Consider the following 25134-nt stretch of genomic DNA (forward strand, 5'->3'; position numbering starts at 1 on the left):
TGGTAAAGTGAGAGTTATATGCATAAGGGTGTATTATAATGAAAATATTTGATCTAATTATGAGAGTAAACTTCAGGCTGAGATTTTTATTATTTTCTCCACAATCTCTTACCTATGCACAAGTAATCTGCAAATTTAATAACCCACAACTGGATATTTGGGAACTTGCTGATTTACGTTTCCCCTGTCCTTTTAGGTCACTAGATAAATGTTCAAAGGTTGTTACGATGATCCTCAAAAATTTGTTTTTGTGCCTTAATCTGTGAAAATAATTATTTATGTGAACATCTGTTGATTTTTTAAAAAGGGCTTCTGCTGATCCAATGTTAACAGGATCGAACGTTCACTGTTGGAGATATTTGCTACCGAAGAAGTGGTCTCGACAACTGGCAATGGGAGTGACGAAGGCTCTGCATCTGGCTCTGTGTCCCCTCTGGTGTCGACGAGCCACCAGCTACCAATTTCAGGAGGAGTTTCCACCACCACCTTGCGTCCTTCAGCAGCTGCATCATCACGGGTTTCAGCATTGCTGTGTGACCAATCTGCAAACTCGGGTAATTATCTTTGTGCTGTTATTAGTGCTCAGTTGCTTCTGAAAGGAAGTTGTTTTTACAGAAATGTTAACAGGATACTCCACATAACTGCTCATAAGTAAAAAAGTGAAATGCATTTTTGTATGAGTGTCCTTTACACACTTACTGGCCGGACTCGCATTCGGGAGGACGACGGTTCAATCCCGCGTCCGGCCATCCTGATTTAGGTTTTCCGTGATTTCCCTAAATCGGTCCAGGCAAATACTGGGATAGTTCCTTTGAAAGGGCACGGCCGACTTCCTTCCCCATCCTTCCCTTATCCGATGAGACCGATGACCTCACTGTTTGGTCTCTTCCCCCAAACAACCCAACCCCAACCCACACTTACTGGAATACCATTTTGGGACCTTATACCTACTTTGAAAACATTTTTTGTTGCTATTGTAAAAAGTACTGTGCATATGTGACTCTCAGTTTCAGTTAACCCATGTCTTCCCAGTGTTCGCTACATGGAACTTGAAGCTTTCAATACTCCCCCCCCCCCCCCTCCCAAAGGGGTAAACTAATTGTGAAATATAGAAAAGTGTTGACAGCGAACATGTGAATGGCTTTTAACATGTGCGTGGTGCGTTTTGTATAATAAATTTATTTTCACTGCATTTTGTGAAGTTAAACTTCATGTTGTGTGTACACCATACTGGGAAGAAATAGGTTAGCGGCAGTTAAATTCTTATGTGGAAGAAGAAAGAGAATGTACAGTAAAATCCCCTTTTTACACTATTCAGTGGACTGACCCAAAAATGTGTAAAATACGGGAAAGCATAGGAAACAGAACAAGCAAAAATGGATAAATTACTGTTACTGTTGTTCTCTTTATATTGTTCAAAATATGTAATTTAAACATTTTGAGTTTTTTCTATTTAAAAAATCTGAAATAAATGTTTTTGTTTCTTGCTAACAGCAATTGGTTTTGCTTGTGTCTCCACAATGATAATCATTATAAAATTATGGTAAATAAAACTTGTAAGACAATATTGGTTAAAATACTAAAGTTGACAGTCTTCATAAACAGGGAACAATAGGCACAAAATCTACCACTTATTGACAATAAGTTGGTCACTTAGTTTGGGGACATTCTGGGGGAGAATGAGAGTGGAAATCGGAGAATCTCGAATCTCTAACATCAAGTCGTACCAATCTAAGACTGCATGCCTAGTACAGATTAGCGTATTTCACACAGAAGTAACTAATTAATGAAAGCTCATTATAGAGATGGCTGTCTTCAAAAGTGGTTTGAATAAGTGGCTGTGAAATTAAATTAAAGCTTTTGCAATACAACACAATGAGCAAAAGGAAGATTTTTACTAGAGTCGCTATTGTCAGATTGTGATTATCATCAAGGCAGTGACTCATCATGCTTTACTACCCTTTCAAGCACTGCCAACCTATAATACAGGCTGCAGTGACCCGACACACCGACAGTGAAAATCACGCTTGCCACGCTAATGTTATTTTACACGATCAATAACTTTGCATATAGTCTGCATTTTCTGCTTTGTTTCGAGGCTGACTTTGAAAAGGAATACGAAGCACTGTGTGGAGGTATCTGTATGAAAACCAGTGTTAAAGTTCATAATAGCATCAAAGGAAACTTAAAATGTGGGAAATGTTGTAATACGGAATCATTAATAATAATGGGAAAGGACAGTTAGGACACTGCAGTTGTGTGTGCCTGTGGCAGTACTGAAATTTTTGTGTGCTGAAAGTAAAAAGTAGTACTGAGCAGCAATTCTGTCTCACAATTTTACAGTTTTCTCAAGTGAAATTGCTTGTGTCTAATATAAGGATTCCACAGAACATAAAGGTTCACAAGAATGATATTAAGCACTTTTTGTACATTCTGTGACTATGTGCGGAATCGTTAATGGTGGGAAGACATCGTGAGTGTGCTGTTCATTTCTAAACACTATTCAGTCAAATTTTGTTTGAATAAACTTGAGACTTCATCACTAGAATTGTTATGAATCTGCGTAGCTTTGCCAAAGACTGCTTCTGATATGTAATCTTCTGCCCCCCTTATCTCTACAGTTCACTCACCCTTAATAGTACACTGCCTGACAAAAAATGTGAGACACCCGGCAGACACAGTCTGTTGTCAACGTAACTTTCCGCATGTGCACGCCGTCGACAATATGTAAATGAGTAGAGTTAAAATTGTCTATGACACGTAGAACAGCCAACAGAGTGCATTAGTGTTTTTTGTATTTAGGGTTGTTGCCAGGCCTGTAGGGCATGCAAGGACTACGAACAGAGAAAGGTGTCGAGTGGTCACTGTGAAGGACATGGAGGTGCCGCATACTTGTGTGAATGGGACCTCACTGTTAGCGTCAATTTCGACGGTCGGTCTAATCGTGCAGTATCCAGATTTGTGGGGCATTCTGGTGCAACAGTGGTCAGATGTTCTGCACCAGAATGTGAGGGCAGGCATACTCAATGTCGAGGATCCGGCACAAGGGAGGATCGTCATATTGTGTGGGAGCACATCGTAACCCTTTCGTGTCTGCAGCGGCCCCTCAGGAAAGTAATGGACGGCCAGCTATATGAGATAGGACACAAAAATGGTGTTTCAGCACATCTGAAGGAAGTTAAACCATGTATTGCCATCATAGGTTGCGTTTGCCATCTGATTAATCTTGCAGTTGAAAAGGAGCTGGAAGATTACCATTACAGTGGATGAGATCCTTGGTATATTTTATTTCTTAAAGCAGAGTGTCAAAAGAAAATAATGCTTTTAGAAATTTCAGAACTTGTGCGGTAAAGAAGCAAAGAAAATTCTGAAGCATGTATGTACCAGGTGGTTATCTTTAGGCAGATGTTTTATAGACAACAGGATCAGTGGGATGCGCTTCGTTCTTTCTTCAAGGAGGAAATAATATTCTAACGTTTCTGACTTAAAGTGTGAGTGTGAATCTGGGTTATTTCGGTTTATTCCTCCAAACCACTTCCACTTCTTTACGAGGTGACTTACTTGGAATTTGAAGCCACTGTTCTTTACTGGATAGCCGGCTGCTGGAAACGCTCTTGACTTCTTCTCCATCGAATAACGCTAGGTACAGGAATTTTTAGACTCTTTCTACTTATTTCATAAGTAGACATACAAACTTTGGTTTTTCGTCAGTTAATGATGTGTGGTGTGCATACTGTAAGACCTTCGGTACACACATCAGATTATTTGCCTTGTCGCTCTAACGAAGTAGGCGAGTGTCAGCAATATGTCTCGCGGTCTTATCGTGGTGCGTTTATCTTCTGCCGTTAGGTCAGACGATAAAAATGCCACTTGCACGCTTAGAGTAGCAGATTGACGGTGACCAACTTTAAACAGAACTTGATTAATTTTCACACACATTTATTAAAATAATAAAAAGCATACACATTACGTAACTTGATTCTGGATGCTGTTTACAATTGACAATCTGAAGTTCCTTTGGTCTTGGTACATTAATCTTATTCTCACATATCTCTGGTACTTGACAAAGTGTCTATACATTTGTTTTCATGGCTATGTACAGGAATATGGTAATCTTATTAGGCGCAGACTGAAACTTGACTATAGACTGGTACAGACAAATGTAGACTGGTACAGACTAATGCAGACTGACTAATCGGAGGTCTGTACACTTGTTACAATACCTCGCGTGTTCAGGTATCACTGTGGAAGTGGGATCCGCGAGGAGAAAAGGTTCTACGTTAGCACCAATCTCATTGGCTGCATTACATATTAATACGCTGATCGGTGGAAGCAGAATTTGGTCCGTCTCTAAGGCAGCGCCATCTCGTAGTGCGGAGACGGACGAGCGCTGCGCCTGCGCTGTCGTGCTTAGCGGGGCGCTGACTACGCGGAACTATGTACACAACATGATGTATTTTACTTTCATACACAATAAAACTCTTGCTTTCAACAGTATCTTCTACAACTTCTTACTAAAGTAATCAAGTTTTGTTTTGTGCTCACCCAGCCTAGAATTCACAGTGTGTAGGTGAGTGGATGTGGAGGCAGGTCAGCAGTGGTGAACAGCATCTGGTGCCGGCGGCGTCAGATGTTTGTTGGTTTCTGCATCACTGCGGTCTGTGTGAGAGCTGTATACTGCCCACTCTGGATCTTCTTGGTTGAAGTGTTCTATGCATATTCTTAGACAAATACGTCGAAATCATCTTTGCTGTTTTTATCATTGTGAATTTTTCATTTCTTCACCATTTTTCCATTTAAATTTTGCTCCGTTGGATACTTGAACTTGTTCTAATTTCTCAGAGTAATTCCCTTGTCTTCTATGGCAACATGTAACAGCTTCTTTTCTCATTCTTCACTTAAAATTCCTGTTTTCTCAGTCCTTTCCTACAAGTCCCCACATTCTTACGTTTCTGACTTAAAGTGTGGGTGTGAATCTGTGTTATTTCGGTTTATCCTCCCAAACCACCTTCCACTTCTTTACGAGGTGACTTACTTGGAATTTGCAGTCACTTTACCGGATAGCCAGCTGCTGGAAACCCTCATGACTTCTTCTTCTGTCGAATTACGCTTGGTACAGGAATTTTTAGACTCTTTCTACTTATGATATAAGTAGATATACAAAATTTGGTTTTCGTCAGTTAACGATGTATTTGACTGTCATACACAATAAAACTCTCACTTTCAGCATAAAAATATAACTTCTGGTAAGTCCCTCCTACAGTTGAATGTCTGAAACAAATTAAATTACAGTTAAGAAAAGTTATGGTATCAAAGCCAACTGTCTTTTAACATAAATCAGAAAATAAGTCTTACCTATAGCAAGGTTATGTCAAAAGTTTTTAAGAGCTCTTTTTCAACTGTCTTTGTTTTAATAACAATAGTCAACAACCCAATAAGCACAGAGCTACATATAAACTTCGCGGTTCTTCCTCACACACTCACTAAAACATCTATGGATTGCCCAACAGGTAATTGTTGGTGCCGTTCGTCCGCCGCGTCTACTTTCTTCCCACAACTGATTTTAAACATGCACACCCAAACGTGATGCACAGTAGGTAGGATTGTGCCATCCCACACTCATATCCATAATATCATGTGTTCGAGATGGTGGAAGGCTGAGTGGTTCTATAGTTTACACAGCAATTCTCAAATCACTACAATATTATGTACCCAAAACATTTCCACAAGCTTGACAACTTTCAGAATACCTAGCGTTGGACAAAGTGGATCCAAAAAGTGTCAGAAGAAGAGAATTCTTGATTCTGATTCCACACATGCTCCTAAAAGAGTAGCATATTCTTCTAAATGTAACAAACCTGTACTAAAAAGTAAGACTTCTACTACAGCACGCGAGGAAAAATTGTTTATGTTCCTGTCATCAAACTTGAACAGTGCCTTTTGCACTTCCCTTCACATGACTATTCTTGTACTTGACAAATTGAATGCTGCCCGTCAGTCTTTGCCCCCCCAAATTCACTTTTTGTTAGAACCTCTAATGCATTTACTAAAACAGTTGTTCACCAAGTTTTTTAAGCCCAAAATTGTCGAAAGCTCATCATTGCTTGAAGTTGAGTACTGCTTGATTCAGAATCAAAGAAGCAATGATGAGTTAAGTTATTGGCATTCAGACTTCAAACATAGTGAATGGTCTCTGGGTTACAGATAAATCTCTCTCCTTTTCATCAGTGAGGAACTACTTTTGAACTGCCTGTGACTACATAATTGTCAGGCTTCCACTGAAGGATGAGGTAGTAAAGCATGCTCAAGTTGCTAGGTTAGACAAATTGAATATGCTGTTTTCTTCAATTCGGTACCCCCCCCCCCCCCCCCCCCCCCCCCCCCCCCGCCTCCCGGAAAAGTTTCGCGTCATGTTATGCAAGGAAGAGAATGATGTAGTTAATGGTTAATGAGGTTCAGAAGACATTCACAGCTATTCAAGTAGATGACACTTTGGCTGCAAATGATTCCAGTTGGTCACAAATATTAAGAACAAGAGTTATTGAGGCTTCAAGTAAATTAACTTTCTTTTCTATGCAGGACGTGGCACTTTCTGTAGAAGAACCAATCTGTTGATGTTTATAACCTAAATCTTGAAGCCAAGTATATTTGTGTTACTTTTTCACACCTCACTTTGCCCAGTTGTACTCTTTAAGTCTTCTTTCCAGTCTGTTGATAACAAGTTTCTGTTTAGCGAACAGTACAGTGCCAGTATTAAAAACACTCCTATAATGTTACATATTGTAATTGTAGTCATTCTCTTCTTTTTTCTTTTTAGGAATTGTCCAGCGACCACTTAGACAGAGCCAAGAAGTGTACATATCAGTTTTGCCAGGACAGTCTGATAACTCTGTCTCAGGTACGAGAGATGAGAATGTTGTGCAGCAATTGCCAACGTCTGAGACTCGAGATGGTCAGTGCACCCAGTCAGGGACACGAGACAACGAACTCGGTGCACAGCAGATTGAAACTGGTGAATGCAGCCAGTCCGGTATTGCACAGGGTGCGCCAGGAAGCAGTTCTGCTGATAGCCTGAATGCTGTTAGCACACCTTCTGTGAGAATCTCTGAATCGGCCCAGGCGGACGAGTGTACACAGTCGAGAGCGATGGACGTAGATGCGGCAGTAAACACGAATGCCGAAGTTCCGCAGGCAGAAGAATGTACGCAGTCTGGAATACCGAGAGGAATGATGAGGGTCCCCGAATTGGTTCGAGAAGAGATTAGTGACACCGGCAGAGCTGGAGACACTCAGGGAGACGAATGCACTCAGTCTGAGGTGTCCGCCACAGAATCGAGGAGCAGACACGATTCCGACGGCTCATTGGAGCACTATGGTGGAAGAGAATCCCACGAAGCGGTCACAGAGAGTAGCGAACACGTAGTACGGATTGCCGCTGAGCCGAGCGAGCCTTCTGTAAGCAGTGTCAGGATGCCAGAGGTGCCAGATGTATCGAATACTGTAGCAGAACCCAGTGGAGTCGGCCGGGATGAGGTGGTGCAGAGTGCGGCGGCAGAATCGAGCGAAGGAGGAGAGATCGTGCGGAGGATGGCCGAACCAAGCAGTGAGACTGAATTGTTAAGAACAAGGCCCAGTAACCGGCAAGATAGTGCGATCTGCAGTGCACTTCAGGAGCAGCCCAGCAGTTCGGGTCGGAGGAGAGATTTTGTAGAATCAGTTCAGGATTACAGCCAAGTCGAGTGCTCTACAGGAAAGAGGCCACGTACTGGAGAATCGAGCCCAGATAGTCGTATTTCACAGAGCTCGTCATCAGTAGTTAAGAGAGACAATGTGTCTTCGAGTGGCAACAGACAGTTTACAGGAAGCAAAGGCAGAAGTGGAGATGTACCGTCTACACCGAGGTCTGGGGTCTCTAGTACGTCTACTACATCATCTGGAAGAGGTCAGGGTGGGGCCGGGATATCTAGCAGCTCTTCGGCACACAAACTTCCGTCTGGCACCAGAGCTGGCCCTTCGTCTACAGAGGCCGGCACGAGGCACCATGGTGCTGGGCCTTCTGGCGTACGAGAAACTTCGGAAGCTTATGCAAAGTTGTCTTCACCTGTTGGAAGTTCAAGAAGCGACATCAAAGTTCCTGGAGTTTCAGGTAACGTGAGGCACAAAGGGAGTGGCGGAATAGATGGAGAGAATCGAGGAAATGCTGCAGGGAAGCCACAGGTGGCACAGGGAGCTTCCCAGAGCAGTAGCTCACTCGCTAGGTCACAACCTCATGTTCAGAGGACAGAATCTCCTTCAGAACGAGCCACATTAAATCCGCAAGCTACAGGCGTACTAAAGCTGCCTTCTAAGAGGCCTCTGACTGTGGAAGATTGTAGTGGACCATCAGAAGTGAAGCGGCGCCTGTCCAGTGAAACTGCTGCCGGGCCTACAGTGCCCTTGCTGTCGATACCGCTGCCTCCTGAGCAGGGAACTTTATCGAAAACTTCACAAAATGTGCAGTCGGCAGCAAAAGTGGCGGTTGTACCTACAGATAGAGCTAGGCCTCCAGTGCCCTCACCACGACCTCAGGTTTCAACCATTCAGCCACCAGTGTCTGCACACAGTAGTACAGTGCCTTCACCGGCACCGAGATTTTCTGTGAAGGGGCCAGAACTACCCGCTTCGCATAAACCGATTTCATTCACCTTGTCAAAAACTGGTCTGAAGAAAACAGTGGAACACCCGACAGGTGAAAGTGGCAGCTCTGCACAATCTGCAGCAAGATTACCTGAGAGAGCATCCACCTTCCAGAAGAAAAAGGCTACAGATCAACCAGAAGAGCCTGAGGCATTGAAGCCCGGAGCTTCTGACAGAGATCCCTCAGAGCAGAATAAAAGGGAAATAGAACACACTGATGAGAATGAGACCCATAGGACTGGAGTTACTGGAAGTAGTGAGCAAACCCCTGAGAAAAAATTGGAAAATGTTGTGGAAACAATTGAAGTATCTGAAATTCCTTTGCCTGCCGGCATTCCAGCACCTCGTGAACTTAAGGTACAAGCTGCTCCACCACCTGCTTCAGAATCTACTTTTCCTAATGTCACTGATGTTGCAAGCGTTCCTCTTCCACCAGAAAAGCCGGTTTCTGGAAAGAAAGATGTTTCACTGTCACTGGATCTTGTCCCGTCGCTCAACGTGTCTGTAGAAGAGATTCCCATACCAGGAGAAACTGGGGAGGGTACAGAGCCAAGTTCAGCAACTGTAAAACAGGGAGAGAGATCGCCAACAGGTAGAACCTCACAGGCAGAAAACTCTTCTTCTCAAACAGAAGGGAAGGTACTATCTCGGCTATCTAGTCCCTTTGACTTGGCTCCATATGACATTCCGTTGCCACCAGTAGAAAAACACACTTCTCTTTCCTCCTCTCTGGCTAAGCCACAGTTGGGGGAAGCTGGGGCTGAACTCCAGAGTCCAGCAAAACCGTCTACAACACCAGAATATAAACAGTCATCAGATGAAAAATTGGAAAGTGTTGCAGAATCAGATGAGCCCGGTCCTTCATCGAACCAGGTAAAAATGAGCATTTTGCAGTCTGCAGAAACTGAGGTGAAATCACCAAGTGCAACTAACTTGCAAACTGTAGATAAATCTTCAGCTGCAGTTCCAAAAACTAAGGTGGATAGTAGACACACACCTAGTGATACAAGCAGCGCAGCTTCAAAATCGGATACAACTGCCAGTGTAATTGATGGAGATGGCAAACAGAATCCAAATCTCAGCACCGAGGTCTCGCAGCCCTCTGCTCCATTGACAGAAACTGTTCCTAGTGTTGAGCCCTCACAAGATGACTTGCAAAAAACCTCTTCGGAACTGCAATCATTAAAATCTGTTTTACCAGAAGCGAAGCCAGTTGCTAAGCTGAGGCCTGTTTCATCCAACGCTCCAGCAGTCGAAGAACCGGGCATCGGAATTGACAGTGACAGCAGAGACTCTCCACAAATAGCAACTCGTGAAACTGCCTCACCACCACCTGCAGCTGACGAGTATGTCAGTTTATGTCAAACAGAAAACACTAGCTCTCCCATAGAGGAAAAGAAGAACAATATCCCTTCTGAGGGAGAGAAATCGGTGGAGGATAGTGCCGGGGTCCAAATTGATACTGAGGCTAAAGAAGTAACTCTCCTTCAAAGCGCCACCAAAGCGAGTACTTCTGTCTGTTCCACACAACGGTTAGAAAATTCATCTGTTGGTGAACGCCTCCCTGCAGATCAGAACCTTGCCGAGGACTCCGAGAAGAGAAAGGTGCCATTTGTAAAGGCCGATGTCAATTTAGAGCAGCCCATTTCAGATCCTACGCCTAGAGTACTCAAGACTAGGAAAGATGACTGCCAGACTTCCCCATTGGCACCTGCCCATGCCAGTAGTGTGCCAAAATCAGCTGTTTCCTCAGAATCAAAATTAGCCAATTCAGGTGACATAGTGAACAGAGAGGTTACACCAAGAAGTGAGTTGCCCATTGGAGCTCCAGCCAGTCAAGTTGTATCTCATCCTCCTTTAGAGGAAACTGCAGTGCAGAAAAGAGAGCCTGCATCAGAGGAGCCTCAAGCTGAGAAGCAGTTCGATTCTTCTATGGCCCCATCTTCTGAAGGAAGTGAAAGAGAGAGGTTTTCAGGCCTAAAAGATGAGCAAACAGAGGGACCAGACAACACTGTTAAAGATGACTCAAAAGGTAACACTGTGGAAATGCAGATGATGCCAGAAAAGTCGGAGGAGAGTATGAAGGTGGTCGCACCTGTCGAAATGGCTGTGGGGCAGGACTCCCGTCTGGAAAAGAGCTCGAAAGATTGTACCTCAGGGAAGAGTGTAAAAGTGAAAGAGGATAAGCAGAAACAAAGTGAAGATTCATTAGCTGCCACGTCTGCTCAAAATGACACTAATTCTGAAACTGAATTACAAAGTCAAGCTGAGGTGAAGCCTGCCCCACAGCAGGAGAATTTGGAAAGCCAGAAGGAAACATCTGCACAAAGCTCATTTCATGAAGCAGTCGGCAAGGGTGCAGTCTCAGCAGCCAGTCAAGAAGTGTTGAAAAAAGCTACGGTGGAACCGTCTGTGGCAGAGAAGACACTTCAACGCATGCAGCCTATTAGGGACAATTCAGGCCCTGCTGTGAAGGAGACAAAAGTTGAGATGCCTGCTCCACTGACGTCTTCACCACAGATGCGAAAACCTGCAAATGTAGACATGAAGAGACTTGGCGTCCCGAAGAAAATGCCGGAAAATAACTCGGCAGCTGTTGCGGCAGAGAAGAATTTGGCCTCTATAACAGATTTGGGCAAGGGAAGAGGTCAGAAAATGGACATGCCAACTTCAGAAACAAAGCTGAAATCAGTTCACATCAGTGGGTCTTCACCTTCTGCTGTACTGAGTGCGGATGCGAAAACAAAGATCCAGAAAATTGGTATTCGGAGGACTCCATCTGATGCCTCATCTTCAAAAGCAACTGTTGGAACTCCCACAACTTCACAAACGACTACAAAGTTGGAAGTGCAAGGTAAAGCTGAACCCACTACAGCACAGACGACTCCAAAATTAAAAGTGGTAGGTAGGCCTGAAGTGGTGAAAACCCCTTCTAGCCCTTCTGTACCCAAACGAGCAACAGAGAGTCACAGCAGCTCGTCTGTAACTGTGAAGAAAGAGGTTTCGAGGTCATCGACAGGAGCTTCGCAGTCGTCACAAGTAGGGATGATGGCTGTCAAGGTTCCTCCATTTCGAGAACAGATCAGAAGAACACAAACCGAGCAACATGTAAAGCCATCATCTAGTGGTGTTTTAAAGTTACCTCTTAGTGGTTCACCCTCTAAAACATCACAGGTTCAGACCTCATCAAAAGTGCCACCACCTGAGGGTTCGGTACCACCGAGTGGCCAGTTATCATTGAGTCCGGCTCCAAGTAGATTACCACCTGTGCAACCGCAAGGTCTTAAGTCAGCAGTGGATAAAACTCGACAAACGCCAGTGGTGAAGAAAATAAGTTTTGGGACTCCACCTTCTTTGGCAGAAAAGAAAAAGTTAACAAATCTTCCTTTCCAGTCTGTTGGAAACACTAGCGCAGGGGCCTCCTCAGCACTGAAGGGGCTTGTCACTAAACCTGTTGGGGGCAGCGACAAGAGCCAGAAAATAAATTTCGGAAAGAAAGAACCCACAGAAGAGAGGACGGAAGTGAGCGGTGAACGTCAGCTGTCTGTAGACAAAAAAATTGGCACATATGTACCGAAAAAAAGTACGCCGTCATGTGTATTGGTCCGTAAAAGCCCTTCAGTTCCAGAAATGAAAGAAATTGTGCCAGAAAGTTATTCGCCATTAAAAAAGTCTGTATCCATGACTGATTTCTCGGCCAGTGCAGCACGAGAAGAAAAGCCAGATGTGCAGAGATTTGCAGAAGTAGGTGGTGGTGCTAAGAAGCCATCAATCCGTAGTTTACACAGTGACACAGCAGCTGCCAAGCAGTCAGATGTGAAATTCTCATTTAAGGAGAAACAGGCGTCGCCATCTAAGGCTGCACCCTCACTCTCTCAGCCGAGTTGTATTAAAACTGCTGAGAAGCGGAAGAGTGCGGGAGATGGGGTCAGTGTTAAAGGCAGTGATAGTGCAAAAGTAGCAAAAGTGGTCTCAACTGTGCCCAAAGCACAAGGTACTGTGAAGGTGCAGATGTTTGGAATGAAGCAGAAAACTTTGGAAACCCCTTCAGTGTTAGGTGTCGAAAAAGAGTCGCAGAGTAAGTTCTTGAAGGAAGACTTGAAAGATTCCTCAGAAAAATGTGATACTCAACAGGTATCTAGTGAAGAAGCTACTGAAACAGCCAGTCTCACCCAAAAACCAGAAACTCTAGTAACATCACCTGCCAAGGAGCTTAAGACTGGTGTGGAAACAGGAGTCAGCAAGGTTTTTAAAGAAAAAGATGCACTGGAGGAAATAGCTATGGGGGAACAGTTTCTTCCTTCAACAGTCACTGAAACAAAACCAGCTGATGTGGACCCTGTGTGTCTGGACATATCACAAAATGTTACAGACAGAAAAGCCACTACCATTGTAAAACCACAAGTTACTGTAAAAGGAGAGAAACTTTTTGAAAGCTTGTCCAAGGAAAAGAAAATTGTTACTGCTGAAATAAGTAGAACAGAGCACCACTCAGTAACTAAGAAATCTCCGTTCAAATCACAAGTTGTAGAGCCATCTGTTACAAAGCTGCCGACAGCTGATGCAGAAAGGCTTCAAAGTACATCAGCTGCAAATACAGGATCATTTTTAAATAAACAAAAGCCCTCTATTGTTGCACCCAGAGCTCTGAAACAGTTGATGGATGCTTATGGTGATGAGGAGTCACAGGATTCTGAAGAGCTTTCTGAAATATATTCAGAGAAATCAAGCTCTTATGGCCAATCAATTGAAGAAAAGGTCTCTGACAAAATTTCTCAAGACTTTGCATACAAGTTGGTTGAGAAATCTGTCAAAGTAGATGCAACTTCATCTCAAAAAATTCAGAGTGTACAAGGGAGTAAAGGAACAGAAGAGGGCGAAAACATCTCGACCAGTCCTGGACCTAAGTCCTCCATTGATTTACTGGAAGGTAGGGGCATACAAGGAGCACCAGTTGTCTCCGAAGCATTACTGCCTTTGGAACAGAAACAAAAAACCGATGGTGTGCCGAAGGCAAAAAGTCAGCTTCCTGAAAAAGTTGCAGTAAATAAATCCGGCACAATTAGTTCTGTACTCCCAGCTTCAAGTATCAGTAAAGAGAAGGATAAAACATCACAGCAGGATAAAGTGGAGACCAGTGAGGTCACTGTAGATATAGATCGCCCTTCCACAAGTTCATTGGAAGCATCACCAACTATTGGTAAAAGGAAACCACCGTCAACTGTAATTGAGAGTGAATCAGATGTTTTGCAGAAAATGTCAGCATTTAATAAGCAGGCAAATGTCTCTTCTCCAATAGTTGAAAGTAAGGAATCTAAAAAAACAAAACTTTCAGTGGCAGGTGCAAAAGAAACTGATGAAGCTGTGTCAAAAAAATCACAAAATATACAACCCTCTGCAATGGATAATACAGACATTATGTTGACAGAACCCTCAAAGACAGACATTTCTAAATCAGCTGGTAAAATGCAACCAGAGTTGATTGACAGCAAGAGACAGGAAGACAAAACGAAGTCAAGTGTGGCGGTGTTTGAAGACATATCTCCATTAGTTGAAGAAGTGGTTAAAAAGGCTGTAGCTGAAAAGAAGGATCCTGAATCAAATTTAAAAATTATCTCAGAAACTCTTGGAGATAAGAAAGAGCACGCTGTAGTAAAAGAAAAGAATACTGAGGGTTCTGATGCTCCTTCTGATAATAGAAAAGTGCCAGAGACAGTAAAGGTGACATCAAAGGAGAAATCAGAAAAGGGTCCGAAAGAAAACAAGGAGAAAACTCCAATGCCACAGAATGACAATGAAACAGGAACTTCACCATCTGAGGCAGATGTTAAATCAAAGGCTTCAGAGCGATCTAGTAAACGTGACACAAAAGTAAGTGAAGCTGAAACAGTGAGTGCAGGAGCGGGTCAACCTAAGGAGATTGTTCCAGAACCAACTCGAGAATCATCTGAAGAAACAGACCGCAGGAAAATTACTTCAGTGGTAACATCTGTCAAACAAAAATGTGAAACTTCAGCATCAGTACCTGAACGTAAATGTTCCACAGATGGACCAAAGGCACCTCCAAGGCACACTGAACCAAAGGCTAGCACGATTCATGCAGAACAATGTTTCCCTCAGATAGTGGAACAGAAAACTGAGCCTTTGAAAAGAAAGCAAACAGTTGTTGAGAAGCTGCAGAAAGCTGCTGTTGTGGAAGCAAAAGACGCAATAAAACGACCTGAAATGAGGCTCAGTGTTCAGTCTGTGAAGGAGGAAACTGAAATTAATTCCAGAGCCAAGAAGGAAATGCTGAGCACACTAGTGCAAGCTAATGAATCACATAAAAGTCCTCCAGAAACAGAGAATGTGCAAATGAAAGAAGAAACTAGAGAGCCATTGCCAGCAACAGAAGCAAAGGACACTGTTATCAAAGCTGAAATGAAACATAGTGCTCATCCTACAGGTAGAAAGCTGACTCTTTCACTGGAAGAAACAGCAAGTCATTCTGCAGATGCTAAAGAAAAACTGAGTACTCTGTCTCCAACAGGTAAAGTGGAGAGAATTCCATCAGGGCCTGCTGATAGAGAAGCTAAAGCTAATCTAAAACCATTGCCACCAAAAACTGAATCGCTTGCTCCTGAAGCTGAATTAAAATCAGTTGAACAATCACAAGAAGAGAAGTGGCCAGCATCCCCAACCAAAGTTGAAATTAGGTCTGCTATCACCATGGAAAAATTGAGTGTGTTACCAGCCCAAACTATTGAAAAAATTCCACAAAAGAGTATGGATGTGAGAATGGAAGCAATTCAGAATGCAACTAAAGAAAAAATATTTGGGTCTGAATTAAAAACTGATGCTGTGCCTGTGGAGCAAAAGAGGGCTATGGTGGCACGGAAAAGTGAAATTAGTCATTTCGCTGCCAAAGAAAATGTTAGCACCTTACCAGCGATAGATGCAACAGAAAAAAAATTGCCAAAAATCTCTGGCACTAAAGTAATTGAAGGGAAGCAAAAACCAATTTACACAGAGGTAAAATCAACTGTACCTAAACTTGAATTGAAACCAAAAGGGCATCATGAAAAGATTCAGATGCCTCAGTCATCAAAACCAGGTGTTCTTAAGTCTGGATCAGTAAAGGAAAATCCTCTAACAATATCACATGCAAGCAAAATGGGGAAAATTTCATCTGAAAGTTCTGATACTGAAATGGCCAAAGAAAAACAGACATCTGTTCCAAAACAGGTTAAAGCATCAGTGCCCAGTTCTGAATTAAAATCTGCTGCACTGCACAAAAAAGAAGAGGTGGAATCTTCCTCCAAAAAGAAAACAGAAACTAAGTCTGATACTGTTGAGGAGAAAGCAAGTCTGTCATTGGTGAAAGCTCTCAGCACAGATTCTGTAGACAGAGTTGAAAACAACTCAGTTATACAAACCACAGAAGTTTCTGAGAAGCTTGATAATGTTTCTCTAACAGTAAGACCACCCGTTTTGTCACCATCAGAACAGAGAAAACCACAAACTGGTGAAAAAGAAATAATTAAACAGAAGAATGGCTCAAAGGAGCAAAGAGAGAAAGAAGACAAGACTGAGAGTCAAATACCAGCTGCCATTAAAGAAGATTCTTTGAGTGTAACTGTAGGCTCAAAAGATCCAGAGTTAATTTCTTCTCTGGCAAATCTGAATGTTATATCTACAAGCAAAATAGATAATAAGGGGATGCCTTTGGTTAAGGACGGGGGTAGTTCAGAAATAAGTACATCAGAAACTCTTGTTGTCTGTTCAGAGGACGTTTCACATAAAGTCGTGCCGGAGGTGTCTGCTAAGAAAATTGAAACAGAGCAAGGTGCTAGTGTGAAAGAACGGCAAATAACAGGGTCTTCAGTGTCAAGCTGGAAACCAGTTGCTTCAAAAGGGGTTTCTGATCTTCATGAGTTAACTGAGACAGAAAGAGTGGAGAAGCTTCTGCCCAAAACAGAGGAAGAAAAGTTAGTTCCAGATAGTGTGAGGGGTGAAGCAACAAAGCCTGCAACAAATCTTGCAGCTCTCAAGGGAAAGCCACAGACTTCCAAAGAAACAGAAACAATAACTGAATATGCTCAAGCGACCAACACGACAGCTGTTGAGGACAGGATGAAGACCAAACCTGAAGACATTTGTGGTGGTCAAGAGAAATCGGTGAAGATGTCAGAGGATGTAACTGCCGTGTTGTCTTCAAAGGAGTCTTTGAATAAAGAAAGATTGAAGGATGCTGCAGAGAAAGTTAAAGTTGAAACTAAATTAGAGGAAAAGAAAGGTGAAAGAAGTAAAATAGAAGAGACAGTGTTGAAAACAAAGGAAGATGACAATGTCTCAAAGTCTGATGAGAAATCTGATGAAGCAAAGTATGATGACAAAGGAGATTTTAAGTTGAGACATGCTGAGGTTAAACATTCAGCATCTGGCCCACTTATGGTAAATACAGACGCCTGTGTTACTAAAGATAAGAAACAGACCACAAATGAGACAGAGACGATAACCATCACAAAGAATGAAAAAGCAGATGTAGTGAAAGGTAAGCCTAGTGTGTTGAAGGTATTTGCAGGGAAAAAGTTTCTACAGGAAAGTGTTGTGACTGAAAAAAGTGATGAAAAAGAAGATACTGATTCTCATGAAACAAGTGATGACTTGAAATTTGTTGACAAACATGAGGAAGTCACCACAGGTGATGAAAAGGCTTTAGAAGTGTTAAAACCTTCGCCGGAAGCTTCTGTTGTAGTTGAGAAAGCTGAGGGTATGCGTTTTCTGTTGGACAATGTGCCCAAAGTTGATACTGAAGAGAAACTGAAGCACTCTGAAAAAACCCTAAAGAAAGTTGTAAGCTTAGAGGAGGCTCTGCCATCAGATGAAGGTCAAGAAAAGAAAACAGATTCATACATGAAGGATTCCAAGTTGATGGGTGAAGAGAAATTGACAGATACTTCAATTTTGAAGGATACAGAGAGCACTGGTAAGCAAGTTGACACAGCAGTAACAAAGTCTGATTCATCACTTGAACACAGTGGAAGCAAAGCAGATAAGTCTGGGAAGAAGTCAGTCAATGAGAAGGAAATTGCTCGAGAAGAATCACTCGATCAAGCACAGTTGGCCAAAAATAAAAAAGGCTTTGTACAAACTAAAGAGCCTGTGAGTAGGAAACAGGAAGAGGATAAATTGGGGAAGAAACCAGCTGATGAGAAGGAAGGTGCTCAACAACTTGGACCTCATCGTACTGCTGAAAATAAACAGAAAGAAGATAAATTAGCAAAGAAATTGATAGACCAGAAGGAATATTCTCAGGAACTCAGACCGGAACAAGCCACTGAAAATAAACAGGAAGAGAATAAGCCAGAAAAGAAACCAGTCGACAAGAAAAAAGGTGACCAAGAACTCAGGTCAGATCGCACCACTGAAAATAAACAGGAAGAGAAAGACAAATTGGGAAAGAAACTAGTTGACAAGAAGGAAATTAATCAAGAACTCAAAGATCAGGCTATTGAAAATAAACAGGAAGAGGATAAGCCAGCAAAGAAGCCAGCTGACAAGAAAAAAGGTGACAAAGAAGTCAGACCAGATCAGATCAGTGATGACAAACAGGAAGAGGGGGGCAAATCGATAAAGAAACCAGTCAGCAAGGAGGAAGTTAGTCAAAGACCAGTTCAGGCTACTAAAGATAAACAGCAAGGTGACAGGTCAGTAAAGAAACCGGCTGACAAGAAAAAAGGCGACCAAGAGATCAGACCTGGTCAAGCCACTGAAAATAAACAGGAAGAGGAGGACAAATTGGAAAAGAAACCGGTTGACAAGAGGGAATTTAGTCAAGAACTCGGAGAAGATCAGGCTACTGGAACAAAAAGGCTAGAGGGTAAGTCAGGAAAGAAACCAGCTGACAACAAGAAAGGCAACCAAGAACTCAGGGTAGATTATATCCCTGAAAACAAACATGAAGGGAAGGACAAATCTACAAAGAAACCAATTGACAAGGAGGAAGTCATTCAAGAACTCGGAGAAAATCACACTACTGAAAGTGAACAAAAAGTGAATACGTCAGTAAAGAAACCAGTTGACGAGAAAAAAGGTGAACAAGATCTCAGACCAGATCAGATCACTGAAAATAAACAGGAAGAGGAGGACAAATCGATAAAGAAACCAGTTGACAAGGAGGAAATTAGTCATGAACTCGAACAAGATCAGGCAACTGAAAATAAGCAGCAAGTGGGTGAGTCAGTGAAGAAACCAGTTGATAAGAAAAAATGTGACCAAGAACTCGGAGTTGATCACACCACTGGAAGTAAACAGGAAGAGGAGGACAAATTGGGAAAGAAAACAGTTGACAAGAAGGAAATTAGTCAAGAACTCGGACAAAATCAGACAAATGAAAATAAACAGCAAGAGGGTAAGTCAGTAAAGAAACCAGTTGACAAGGAAAAAAGTGATCAGGAACTCAGACCAGATCAGATCAGTGAAAATAAATGGGAAGAGGCGGCCAAGTCAATAGAGAGACCCCTTGATGAGGAAGAAGGTAGTGAAGCACTCAGACCAGATCAGGTTACTGAAAATAAACAAGTAGTAGTTAAGTCAGTAAAGGAACAAGTTGATAAGAAGCAAGGTGACCGAGAATTCAGACCAGATGAGATTACTGAAAATAAAATAGAAGAGCAGAAGTCAGGAAAGGAACCAACTTACAAGAACAAAGGTGACCAGAAACTCAGATCAGATCATACTACTGAAAATAAACAGGAGGAAGAGGAGAAATCGAGAAAGAAATCAGTCGACAAGGAGGAAGATAGTCAAGAAGCCAGACCTGATCAGGCTGCTGTGAATAAACCGAAAGAGGAAAAGTCAGTAAAAAAACCAGTAGACAAGAAAAAAGGTGACCGAGAACTCAGACCAGGTCAGACCACCGAAAACAAACAGGACGAGCAGGAAAAATTGAGAAAGAGACCAGTTCACAAGGCGGAATTTAGTCAAGAGCTCAGTCAAAGTGATGCTATTGAAAATAGACTGGAAGAGAATAAAAAAGTAAAGAAACAGCTTGGCAGGAAAAAAGGTGAACAGGAGCTTGGACCAGATCAGACCACAGAAAAGAAGCGAGAAGAGGAGAACAAATCGGGAAAGAAACCAGTTGAAAAGAAGGAAGGTAGTCAAGAATTCAGACAATATCAGGCTACTGAAAATAAACAGGAAGAAGCAAAGTCAGTAAAGAAACCACTTGACAGGAAAAAAGGTGACCAAGAAATTGGACCACATCAAGCTACTGAAAATAAACAAGAGGAGGAAGAGAAAATGAAAAAGAAAGCAGTCGACAAGAAGGAAGTTGGTCAAGAATTAAGACTAGATCAGGCTACTGAAAATGAACATGAGGAGAACAAGTCAGCAAAGAAACCACTTGAAAGGAAAAGAGGTGACCGTAAACTCAGACCAGATCAGACCACTGAATACGTACAGGAAGAGGCCAACGAATCAGGAAAGAAACTGGTTGACAAGAAGGAAGTTAGTCAAGAACTCGAACAAGATCAGGCTACTGAAAAGAGACAGAAAGAGGATAAGTCAGGAAAGAAACGAGTTGACAAGAAAAATGATGACCAAGAACTAATACCAGATGAGAGCAATGAGAATAAACAGGAAGAGGAGGACAAATTAATAAAGAAATCAGATGACAAAAAGAAAGTTGGTCAAAAACTCAGACGGGATCAGGTTACTGAAAACAAACAGGAAGAAGATATGTCAGGAAAGAAACCAGTTGACAAGAAGGAAAATGCCCGAGACTTTGTATTAGATAAGGCTGCTGAAAATAAAAAAGCTGCTGCAGACAGTCATGCATCTCTGAGTAGTCAAAAAGAAGGGGAGGGTAAGTCAGCGAAAAAACCTCATGACAAGGAAGAAATTGCTCGAGAACTTGAACCAGCTCAGTCTGTCAAAATTAAAAAATCCACTGGAGATATTGATCTATCTTTGGATAGTTCACAGGAAGTGGGGACACCTGCGATTTCTCTCAGCAAAACTGAATCTCACGACGCGAAAAGTAAGTCCGTGAAAACAATTCCTGCAAAAGATGTGGAAATCAAAGAGCAGGCAAAGGAACTTATTATTGAGGCAGACAAACAGGATGCTGCTGTGGATTCTGATGGCAATATCTCCACTTCTGTTTCAAAGGTCAGTGTTCCAGAAGTCCAGGCACTTGAAAAATCTGAAACTGGGCGGAGCCCTTCACCGACAAAATCATCTCTAAAACGTAGAAGAGATAGATCTCACAGTGAACCGATAGACAAGGATAGTAAAGGTGATGATGAGAAGCCAAGTGCAAAACTGTTGAAGACAGACAGTTCAGCATCACAAGAGAAAATAATCTTGAGAGTGAGAACGCAAAGTCTCTCTTCTGATGGAGACAGCAGAAAATCACCCATGGACCCAGCCACATATTCTCCAAAATCTGCAGCAAGTACAGGGAACAAAAGTGCCGAAGAACCTACAGTTCCGAAGCTGACAATAAAAATACCGAAAGCCGACGATACTGTGGCAAGTCTGAAAACGGAGAAATCTGAAAGGAGCAGTCCGAAACATCAAAAACCGGTGGATCTGGAAACTGTTCATAGTGAGCTATCTGCTGAAGAAAGTAAGAGAGGGAAAGTAGCGTTAAAGATAAGTATACCAGCAGAAAAACCATCTGAAGAATGCAGGCAGTCACCAAAATTAGAGAAACTAACCATTAAGATACCTAAGCAAGGAGAAGGAAAACATTCTGAACCGTATATTGACTCACCCAGGTCAAGAGAGGAAGGGAGGGTGGAAAAATTGACACTGAAAAAGGTGAAAGGTCACTTTTCACCTGTTACAAAAGATGATAGTCTGCAAGGAGAATCTAAAACTGAAAAATTTCACAAAAAAGTGCCAAAAAGTGATGGGGCCAGTGTATCATTTGCAGAGGAAGAGAATAAGGAAGTGGGAACTAATGATGGCGGACTGCTGCTACAAATTGCGAAAGTAGCAGATGTAAAGCAGACGAGTAGTAATCTTCCAGAAGCATCAGTTGAGGGAGAACCGAAGGTGGAAAAGTTAACACCGAAAGTAACGACTGAGGCAAAAATGTTGGAAGCTACCAGTACTGATGCTACTGCAAAAGAAATAGTTAAAACAGAAAAAGTAATTACAAAACCCTTGAAGTCAGCTGATAGCATAGCAATTGAAGCAACAGCAGAAACTGAAGAACCCCAAGTAGACAAATCCTCATCAAAAACAAGAAAAGCGGCACAAGCATGTCTCACAGTTTTGGCAACAGAGACAAAAGACGATGAAATTGCAATAGAAAAACCCTCGCAAAAAATGTTGAAACAGAGAGAAACCTCTGCATCTCCTGCAGCAGAAATTGAAGAAGGAAGGAAAATGGAGAAATTGACTCTGAAGTTTTCTAAAGACTTGGAAAGCAAGAGCAGCTTTAGAGTTTCCTCTCCTGTTCCAAAGGAAGATGGAGGGAAAATTGAGAAACTCTCACCAAAAGTGACAAGAGCATCAGAGACAAGTGCGACTTCTAGTGCTCAGAAACGGCACGAGACTGAAGTGCAGCACGGAAATTCTGATAAGAATAAGCGTCCAAAATTACAGACGCGCAGTGAAGCTACAATGGTTAAAGACTCTGAAAGACAAGAAGAAATGCATGTTGAGAATTTACCATTAAAAGGTAGAGGAGCCTCTGGGGCAAGTACTGCCAAAGGCAAACACCCACTGGTGCAAAAGGACTCTCCGAAGAAGGAAAATGTCACTGCTCGTCCGGCATCGCCACATAAGGTGAAGGACAAACATAGAAAATTGAGTACAGAAGCTGAAACTACTGGAGATGACAAAGGAATGAAGTTGGTGTCGGCTGCTGTAAAAATAGAGGAATCAGTTACAGAAATTTCTGTGGCAACTTCATCTTCCAAAGAATGTGAAGAACGTGAAGAAACTTCAGAAAAGCTGCCTACAAATTTGGAAGCACCAGTTGTAGAAAGTGGAAAGCACGAGGTCTCATCATTCGAGGAAATTGGAGAAGGAAATCGAGAGGACACGAGGGAGCCAGAAGATCTTTTGACACTGATTTCTAAACAAGAATCTGAACATACCCTAATGTCACAGTTACCGGTGATAATAGATGTCAGAAGTGAACAGGAAACGGGATCACTGTCATCTGTCGATGACGTGCAAAGTATTGGAAGACTCTCAGATTCACAAGATTTTGATGTCATAGAATCTGAAGAAATCGTACGAGGCACAAACAAACAGAAGGGAACAGAAGTTTCAGAAACAAAAGAGCGCCAGGGCTCCAGAGCCGGAATAAGTGACAGCCGTGTACACGAATCGTCAGCCCGCAAGAGAAGTGTGTCACCACTGCAGTCTATCCTCAAAGAAGCACTTGCAAGAGAACAACCTGTTACATCGGTAGCTCATTCTGAACGATCTAAAGCTTCCCTTGTGAAGGGTGAAAAAGTAAGTACTTCTTCCTCAGAAAGAAAAGTGGCAAAGGAACAGGTTCCAGCTAAAGGGGCAAAGATGGCAGGAGAAGTCAGTAAATCGGTGCATGTCAGCAGTGCAGCTAGCCGTGAAATAAAGAGTGGTGATGGCACACATTCTAAACTGGAAATTTTCGAAGTTAAGAGTGGAGCGCTCCATAATCGAGATAGGGTAGCTGCCAGACAGAAACGGGCAAGCTCAGGTGAGCAGATACTAGAGCGGGAAGTGAGAGTGCAAAAGCTTAACCCGAAGCAAAAAGCTCTTCTGTCTCCAAAGCAGAAGCAGAGTGCTTCAGCAATGGAACTCGGTGACTCGACATCCTCGAGAGCTGAACACTCCAGCAATCTTGAGAAAATGGCACCAAGACTGCCGACGGCAGATATACCCAAGTTGCTGAAGATACCAGTGAGTATATTAATTGGATATATGAATTGTAGACTATAAGTGTAAATGTGGTCTGTAGTTGCGCACACACACACACACACACACACACACACACACACACACTGATTTGATACATACAAATATCTGGAGCATGATGAGGGCTACATAGGGGATTGAATCGAGATACTGCCACATAATGGATTGAGTCGATATACTGGTTGCAGGTAGTTTTCAGTGTGTGTTACGTAGAAGGGACCAGTCAGAACAACCTCAGTTTTCAAAGTATTGAGATGTCTGCCTGTTTGTTGCTTCAGAGTTTTAAATCTACTTACTTCAGAAAGCTATTTTTGGACTTGCACACGGAAATTTGAATAGTGACGTTATGAAAAAGTGCTCATAGCTCGTCACGTATGCACTTTGGATCTCAGGTTTACTGCATGCTTTTTTCTTGTGATGGTTTATACTGCCACTTCTTAAAAAATGTAAAGCAAAGAGCTTGTAGTAGAAGAGATTTATTTCACAGTATTGAAGATGTAGTAGTGCTCATAGCTCTAAAGGTACCCTTTTTGGAGCCTATGTTTACTAGACTTTTTGCTTCGGATGCTCATTCCTCATCCTCATTATTATTGTGACATTTAACCCCCAAGGGCATGAGTAAGTTTTGTATTCATTGTGTCATGGAAAATAAACAGTCTGTCATGTTGAGAAGTTTCTTATCATGACTGAAACTCATTCTGTGTCAGTCCATCAAGATTGCCGATAGAAAGCTGGGCTGGCCAGTGTGGCCGAGTGGTTCTAGGCACTTCAGTCTGGAACCGCGCGACAGCTATGGTCGCAGGTTCGAATCCTGCCTCGGGCATGGGTTTGTGTGACGTCCTTAGGTTAGTTAGGTTTAAGTAGTTCTAAGTTCTAGGGAACTGATGACCTCAGATGTTAAGTCCCATAGTGCTCAGAGCCATTTTTTAGAAAGCTGGTATGAAAATATTGTCGTATCATAACCTTCCAGATATGTTCTGTGGGTGAAAAATCGGGGCAGTGGGTAGGCAAATCAGGGCTCTGTACTTTATTTGAGGCATTTCAGGTGTGAACTGCAGTGTGGGTTGGCACGTTATCCTCGTGGATTATGCCATTTAGTGTCCTGATTGTGAAGGGTCCAACAAACTTTACCATTAACTTTATATACCTGGGATTCACAGTCATGTAGAACTTTATAAAAGACATCATATTTACGCCAGTGACTGTAACAATTTCTTTATTTCATGGTTGCAGTTTTGGCCTTAGGCCATTATCAAGTGAAGCTGAAAAATACCGAATTTTTTAAAAAATTATTTAACAAAATCGTTGTGTATCCTGATATTCAGCCGATTACACAGAATGAAAAATGCAGTTGCATAAGCATGTTTCTTACATGTTATATACCTACAAGTACACAGGTGGTCTGTTGATAGTGACCGGGCCAAATATGTCACGAAATAAGCATCAAACGAAAAAACTACAAAGAACGAAACTCGTCTAGCTTGAAGGGGGAAACCATATGGCACTATGGTTGGTCCAATAGATGGCACTACCATAGGTCAAATGGATATCAAC

At 42.4% G+C, this 25134-nt stretch overlaps 2 protein-coding genes across 8 annotated transcripts in view; both read left to right on the forward strand.

Annotated features, from left to right (window-relative positions):
- LOC124551216 (mucin-4-like) overlaps positions 1-12679 on the forward strand; it is a 65739-nt gene extending 53060 nt beyond the window's left edge. Inside the window, exons 5-7 of the mRNA XM_047126206.1 lie at positions 334-554; positions 6818-12603; positions 12665-12679. Coding sequence (XP_046982162.1) covers positions 334-554; positions 6818-12603; positions 12665-12679 — 6022 coding nt within the window. The remainder of the gene's footprint in view (positions 1-333; positions 555-6817; positions 12604-12664) is intronic.
- Positions 12680-12695: 16 nt separating this feature from the next.
- The window catches only part of LOC124551368 (titin-like), a 260732-nt gene continuing 248293 nt past the window's right edge, over positions 12696-25134 (forward strand). For all 7 annotated transcript variants that reach the window (XR_006967830.1, XR_006967828.1, XR_006967829.1 and 4 more), the window contains exon 1: positions 12696-23565. Coding sequence is in view for 3 of the 7 variants with exons in the window: in XM_047126404.1 (XP_046982360.1) it covers positions 12697-23565 (10869 nt within the window). In the remaining 4 variants the exon portion in view is untranslated. The remainder of the gene's footprint in view (positions 23566-25134) is intronic.

The sequence above is a fragment of the Schistocerca americana genome, chromosome 9 (genome assembly GCF_021461395.2).
Source record: "Schistocerca americana isolate TAMUIC-IGC-003095 chromosome 9, iqSchAmer2.1, whole genome shotgun sequence".
NCBI classification, from domain to species: Eukaryota; Metazoa; Arthropoda; class Insecta; order Orthoptera; family Acrididae; genus Schistocerca; species Schistocerca americana.